At 42.8% G+C, this 7,161-nt stretch overlaps 2 protein-coding genes across 2 annotated transcripts; both read right to left on the reverse strand.

Moving 5' to 3' along the window:
• Positions 1-348: 348 nt before the first annotated feature.
• LOC130105318 (cytochrome c oxidase assembly factor 4 homolog, mitochondrial) lies at positions 349-668 on the reverse strand. The gene has a single exon (XM_056271305.1). It carries the CDS (start codon positions 659-661, stop codon positions 407-409), a length of 255 nt encoding a protein of 84 aa, XP_056127280.1. The 5' UTR covers positions 662-668; the 3' UTR covers positions 349-406.
• Positions 669-2,083: 1,415 nt separating this feature from the next.
• LOC130105323 (olfactory receptor 10A2-like) lies at positions 2,084-3,112 on the reverse strand. The gene has a single exon (XM_056271309.1). It carries the CDS (start codon positions 3,074-3,076, stop codon positions 2,084-2,086), a length of 993 nt encoding a protein of 330 aa, XP_056127284.1. The 5' UTR covers positions 3,077-3,112.
• Between the last annotated feature and the right edge of the window lie 4,049 nt (positions 3,113-7,161).

The raw sequence follows: 7,161 nt of genomic DNA on the forward strand, positions 1-7,161 counted from the left end.
TTTTTTGTTTGTTAAAGAGAAACCACAAAAGATAAACAATAACAGAAAGATGCACAAAAAAACCCTAAGACCGATTCCATTCAAACATATTTTGAAGGTGAATAAAAGAAACACCAGGAATGTTTCTTTAATACAATTGTCCAGTTTGTAAGTTAAATGTAGCACCTGAGCCCATTGCAAATTGGCCACACCTGCTCAAACCAAAGTATTAAAAAAAATGTGGAGTTTTGGTCATTGTGTAATAAATATGATATGTAGCCTACATTAAAATGTACTGGAAAAAGTACACCTTTCATGAAGTAGGCCTATTTCTGTCTGTGCATTCTTGACGGAAGTTCTTGACACGCATTTTGTTAAGAAAACGAGATGGATATTTTATTGTGTAACTGTCTCAGAGGCCGTTGCATCAGGCAGATTGTGTAGCTGACGTCCTTTGCTTCAGGAGCTGCTCTTTTCGAGTGTTCTGGTAGGTGGTCATGCACTCCTTAAACTTCTGAACCTCAGTCTGACACTTCCTCCAGTCCTGATGCTCAGCCATACAGTCCTGCAGAGCGAAGTGCAGCTCAGCACAGCCTGTCCTGGAGATCATCCCATCCACTGGATCATCCTCATCCTCATTCCTGCTCCGGTTGTGAGGGGATGGGGAAGGAGCCGATGCCATACTGTCAGAAAAAAATATAATTATAAAGATGTGTGTGTTATTATATAGATCGAAGAAAATGTCAGTATCGATATGAGTATTCGTTTTTCTTTCACGCTCGAGTGTATAAAAACTCTTAAAGGTGGAATATTTAAATAAACTTGCCTTTTCAGTTTGTAATGATATTCAGAGTTTACTTCAAGAAGGTTTCATAACTTGTCTAGCCGGCCACATTTCATATCACGAACAGGAAATGTGTTACATTTTTAAGAGTCCGTGTCTATTCATCGACGTAAGTAGTACATGTAATTACAATTGTTGTCCACTAGATGTCAATGTTATGTCAGACAATAGCAATGGGCTGAAGCGTTTGTTCACGAAATCAAGTCAAAATAGCTTTTCTACACATTTCATGCAACACATTTATTGTTGACTTAAAGGGATACTTCACCCAAAAATGAAAATTCTGTTTACTCACCCTCAAGTTGTTCCAAACCTGTATGAAGTTCTTCTGCTGAACATAAAAGAAGATATTTTGAAGAATATGGGTAAACAGTTGATGGACCCCATTGACTTCCATAGTATGGGGGGAAAATATATTTTATATCTTATTTGGTCAATATCTTCTTTTGTGTTCAACAGAAGAAAGAAATTCATACAGGTTTGGAACAACTTTAGGGTATGTAAATGATGTCAGAATTTTCATTTTTGGGTGAACTGAATCCCTTTAACTAGCATGTGTTATAGGTTAACTTTCTGAACACATGCTGGTCAGTGAGCCAACAGTTTTGACTTAGTTTGAAGTAGCCTAGTTAAACATGGCACCAGCTTTGCACTGAAGAAGACCAAGAAGCTTTTGATTTTCATCAGAGACATACCAACATACAGGGTAAAGAAAGTTTTAAACCGAGCAGCAGTTAAAAGAAAGATTTATGTTAAAAATAAATATAAATATAGAATAAAGCTCCAGAGGAATTGAATAACATGGACAATCAAAAGCCACAGTTTTAATCAGATCAACATTGCACTCACATTATTGGCAGCTTTTTCGCAGGTGTAAACATTTTGAGAATATAAAACATTGTTATCACCACTTATAATCTTTTTGTCCATCCATTCTAAAATTATTTTTGAACTTCAAGAATTTGCATTATTTAAAGGATTTTTGAATGCAAAGCGAAAACCAAAACTGGCTGCGTAGTGCGTACAATATAGAAATCTAGCACAATGAGAGAAAACATGATGTGCTCTCTTTGACTAATGGTTAATCAAGCAAATTCATTTTTATTTTTTATTTTTCATTACATGCAGAGCAAATGTAGAATTGGGAGATTTAAATAAAAAACAATGCATTTTAAACCACAAAATAATACAATGAACCATGACAGAAAGCCTCCAAATTAAATAACATTAATAACATGGATAATCTCAATTGAATCACAATTATGTTCTACATGAATGTGCATTTTTCAAAGGATGAACAGACAGTCTGCGGGTTAACAAAGAATGAATCCTGCTTCGAATCTCTTTAGTTTTCAATGAGTAAATGATGGGATTCACACAGGGTGTGATGAGGGACGAAAAAGACAAGCACACCGTTCTTACATTTGGGTTTATAATAGTGCCAGAAAATCCAATATTGAAGATAATAAAAATTGGGATGAAGAATATGCCCACTAACACGAGGTGTTCAGTGCAAGTGGCCAGCGCCTTATAACGGCTCTGATTATTTTTCATTCTAAATACAGCAATTAATATACCAATGTAGGTCAAGGAAATGAAAATCATTGGTGCAAACGAGAAGAGTATAGTTAAAACAGTGGCAAAATTCCATTGGTGCGTCGTATCGCTGCAAGCGAGTCTTAAAACAGGAGTATAATCGCAAAAATAGCTGTTGACCTTAAGAGAGCCACAAAATGAGAGGGTTGGGATGGATGAAGTGCCGTAGACTACTGTAGTAAGACCAAAGAACCAAACTGCACCAATTATGTAAGCCATTCTGGTGTTTGTGTTTATAGATTCCTGTCTTAAAGGCAAGCAGATCGCAATGAATCTGTCATAAGAGAGAATACATATGGAAAATGACTCGAGGGATAAAAAACTATAGTAAGTGTACATTTGCACAAGGCACAGTTTGAATGGCACAAAATTGTCAAGTACAAGATAAGTCTTTATCATGCCAGGCACAAGAGAAGTGCTGAGAACAAGATCAACCAAAGCCAGATTACCAACAGCCATGAACTTTGGGACATGCAGTCGGTGGTCATAGAAAATGATGATGATCAGAAAGACATTGCATTTGACTGTGATCACGTAGAGCACAGTGAGAAACATGACATAGATGTTACTGTAAGGCACTGAACTCAAGGCAACAATGTAAAATCCTGCAGGCTGAATGATGGAGTTGTTGGGGGCCGAATTGCTGGCATTCTGCATGGCCGTCCTTCCTTTAGCTTGAATGTGGCGTGCTTTGCTTTCAGTGGATGAGAAACCAGGCAGACTCCTGTGAGAAACAGTCACAAACAGCCTGTGCTTTACAATTCACCTTTAACATCTATGTTATTTGATGACGTAAGCCTTTATCAAATTCAGCAACAAGAATGAAAATATAAACATAACATGTTACAATGATTGTCTTACATGCAACAATGTTGTGCTGGTTTGTAGATAGTGCAGACCGCACTGATGTCTTCCCTGCAGTTTTTGCCGCAGCTTCACAGTTCTGGATCACTGTGAATCCTGAATGTTAACTTGGTAATCTTTTATGGGCAATATATTGTCCAATTTGTCCTCCAGGGGTGTCATTAAACAGGAGAGATTCTCAGGTATCTAAATAGCCTTGAGAGAAAAGACATTCATTAGTGGTTTTTGCTTCACTAATGTGAGATTATGGTATAACTAATTGATGTGTCACCAATTAGTCTGTTTTTGTGTTTATTTTTTGCAACAACAATGCAAATTTCTCATGTGGGATAATGCAAAGATGGCATTATAGAAAAGTGTGAAAATTATAACAAAACGTTACATTTAAAGGGAAAAGCTGCAAAAAAATTTTTTTCTAAAGTAACTTTTTGATTTCATTTATACTATGGAATGAATAAACAAATAAATAAACCTTTCCAATAAGTTTTTTTTAATCTTTCTGTTCATTAAAGAAACCTGAGAAAAACTTGATCATGGTTTCCACAAAAATACTGAGCACCAAATCAGCATATTAGAGGGATTTCTGAAGGATCACGTGACACTAAAGACATGAGTAATGATGCTGAAAATTCATTTTTGCCATCACAGGAATACATTTAATTTTAAAATATATTAAAATAGAAAACAGTTCTGTCATGAAAACGTACTCGGTTACTAACGTAACCTCTGTTCTCTCTAGAGAGGGAACGAGTACTGCGTAATATCTTACGCTACGGGGAAAACCTCTTTTCCACGAGATATTGAAGCCAAAAATTATCCTTAATTTTTAATCAATGCAAAACGCTTTGCGGCAGCATGCAGACATAGGCGAGGCAGCTCGCGCGCCTATTGGCTGCCCTGCGGCAAAAGCAGTAGCCTATCGAGAGCGGCTCTGCGTGACGTCATGACCAATGGGGGCACTTCGCGCCCACTTCGTCACGTCCCGCCATAAAGGGCGTGGTCTCGCCCTATAAAAGCAGGTCGATAGCTGATACAAACTGGTTTTCATCGTAGTTTCGACGCGCGCCGTATAACGACGGGGACGTCGAGCGAATTGTAGCGAATAGCCTCTCTTTATAGTGTAAAGAGACATTATATACCCATTCTGATACCCCGGGGAGCTTTGACCACGCATCTGTGTGAATAGCTAGAGGTAGAATGAAATCCGGGCCCTGGCCACGGCATGACAGCGGCTCGAGAGCCTTGGTGTGCTGAGAACTCAACGCTGTGTTTACAGCGTGCGAGGCGGGGGGCGTGCTGATCACAGCGGGCAGCCTGGCCGCGCTCAGCTTCTCTATGACTGGTAGTCCAGAGAAAGCGAGCAGGGCGAACCCCTTGGGATTCAGCGTGTCTGTAAGAGAATGTGGGCGCGGGATGGCGGGCACATTTACTGCACTGAGAACACTGTCGGCTCGCGCCGATTGAATGTGTGTTAGTTTCGTTTTTACAGAAACCAAGGGACACGCATCGTGTAGTGTAAGCGGGCACTGTGATATGGGCGCATTCACATACTTTGTTTGCACAATCGACATGAGTCGATTTTATTTGTGCTAGCCAGTGATGGAGTACTCGAGTCCTGGACTCGAGTCCTTATTCTCTGGACTCGAGTCCGACTCGAGACTCCATTCTCTAGACTCGTGACTCGACTCGGACTCGCGGACTGATGACTATACTTGGACTCGGACTCGAGAATATATAAAATCGGACTTGAGCATTCATCAAATGAATGACATTGTTTCTGACTAAATAGGTTATAAAAAATTGATATAAAATGTTACACTTTTCCTGTTTCGGGGTCCAAGACCGGCCGTGATCTATTTTTTCCCTCACAGACACTGCCGCTCGCTCTCCTTGCTTGACAACACACTCACTGACGTCACTCACTTTACGCCGCATTCTCGTGAGAGAGTTAACGTAACACTCATTTAACACTGGATAAGTTCCTCAACATATAATCAGCAATTTCGATTTTGACACGCTTTGCAGCAGCTGAGCTGACCACTAAGGAGCGAATGTACAGTGACGTGACATTTAAAGGTACCAGATTTAAACTGTGCTTTCGTGCAATGGCTGGCGCTGAGCCAAAATCGGACGCGCTCAGCGCTTAATTCCGCTTATCATACAATAACACAATGTTTATTTTAGCTAACAAACTAGACTATGTCACACATCGCAACCACTCTTTTCCTGCGGAGTTACAACTGCTTATAGCACTGCATTTTCTGGGGTTTTTTGCCACAGTTACATTGGGATTTAGTTTACTTTTCAAAATTTCAAAATTGTTTTTCTTTTACCATATTCGTCAAGAAGAATGCATTTCTCCTCCTCTGTCCAATTAGGCTTTCTTTTTTGTTTTCTTTATCCATTCCAATTGACTGATCATCCAAAAAAGAATTTAAACAATTAAATAAATAATCGTGCCACAGCTAGTTGACAATGATTTGAACTAAGGTCAAAGGCAATTCTAGTGATATCATACACATTTCTAGCTGCAAGAAAGAGTGCCTGAAAAATGTTGCTTGATTTGGCTAAAGTGTATATAATTTCGACTCGGACTCGAACACGGGACTCGAGACTCGACTCGGACTTGAACTCAGGTAATGATGACTCGACTCGGACTCTTCTTTGGTGACTCGGACTTGGACTCGGACTCGAACACTGGGACTCGAGACTCGACTCGGACTCGACAGTTGGTGACTCGACTACAACACTGGTGCTAGCCCTGCACCGTGGCGGGCTGTGTCTGGGTGTGGGAATGGGCACTGGGACATGGGCATTCTTACAACACTCATAACACCATCGGCCGTGGCCGGAACACCAGAAAATGCACTCTTTATTGGATTTATCTGGGTAGCCGTAAAAACGGCTTTTGTGTGCAGGCAAGCGGGCTCTGGAGCTGGCTTGTTCACTGCAAAATACACTGGAACAGTCACATTGCTTGGAACTGAACGAGCGAGAAGTTTTGGTGGAAAACCGGCCGCAGCGGGATTTGAACACCGTCGCTTTCCTAGAGAGGCTAGGAAGGCTTTGAGACCTCGGTCTTGATCTCAATCCTCGGCCGGGGCCCGCGCTGAGGGGGGCGGCGTCCAGCAGAGCGAGAGTGCGGTCTTTGGTCTCGGGCCTGGCGGCGCTGTGAAGCGGCGGCGGCGGGTGGTGCAGGCTGCGGATGAGAGCTTTGGGTAGACGGTTGTTTCGGGCGGCCCGTAGCGGAGCTCGAGCGCTTCGGCAGGAAGTGCTTCATAGCCTGTGATGTTTTCTGCACCTCGACGAATCTGTCCGCGAAATCTTTGACGGCAGATCCGAAAAGGCCCGCTGGCGAAATGGGCGCGTCGAGGAACACAGAGCGCTCAGCTTCCGTCATCTCGGACAGCGTCAGCCACAAATGTCTCTCAGCCACGGTGAGAGAGGCCATATTCCGCCCAACGGCCTGTGCGGCGGCTTTTGCAGCACGTAGAGCGAGGTCCCCCACGCAGATCGCTCCCGGTCCTTCCTCGTCCAATTTTTGGAGAAGGTCGGCTTGGAAGATCTGCAGGACAGCCATTGTGTGCAGCGCTGAAACTGCTTGCCCGGCAGCGGCGTAAGCGCATCCGTGCATGGCTGACGTCACTCGGCAGGCTTTGGATGGTAGCGCCGTCTGAGCACGCCGTCCAGCGGAGGGCGGGCAAAGATCAAGTCTGTTGCGCAGTGGTGGCGCGGGAGCCTCCCAGTCGAGGCAGATGTTATCCACGGCTTGAGAGAGAGAGCATCAGCTCAGTTTCAATTCCGGCTCGTCTCCCAGAGGGCTGGCGGGTAGCGGGGGGGAGGTCCACAGAGCTCGCCCAATCCTCACTGTCCGATGC

The sequence above is a fragment of the Rhinichthys klamathensis genome, unplaced genomic scaffold, assembly GCF_029890125.1.
Source record: "Rhinichthys klamathensis goyatoka isolate OS25496 unplaced genomic scaffold, OSU_Roscu_1.1 h1tg000314l_1, whole genome shotgun sequence".
Lineage (NCBI taxonomy): Eukaryota > Metazoa > Chordata > Actinopteri > Cypriniformes > Leuciscidae > Rhinichthys > Rhinichthys klamathensis.

Bases quoted from the DNA above. Each gene is read 5' to 3' on its own strand.
- LOC130105323 (XM_056271309.1), bottom strand. From the start codon at position 3,076: ATGCAGAATGCCAGCAATTCGGCCCCCAACAACTCCATCATTCAGCCT.
- LOC130105318 (XM_056271305.1), bottom strand. From the start codon at position 661: ATGGCATCGGCTCCTTCCCCATCCCCTCACAACCGGAGCAGGAATGAG.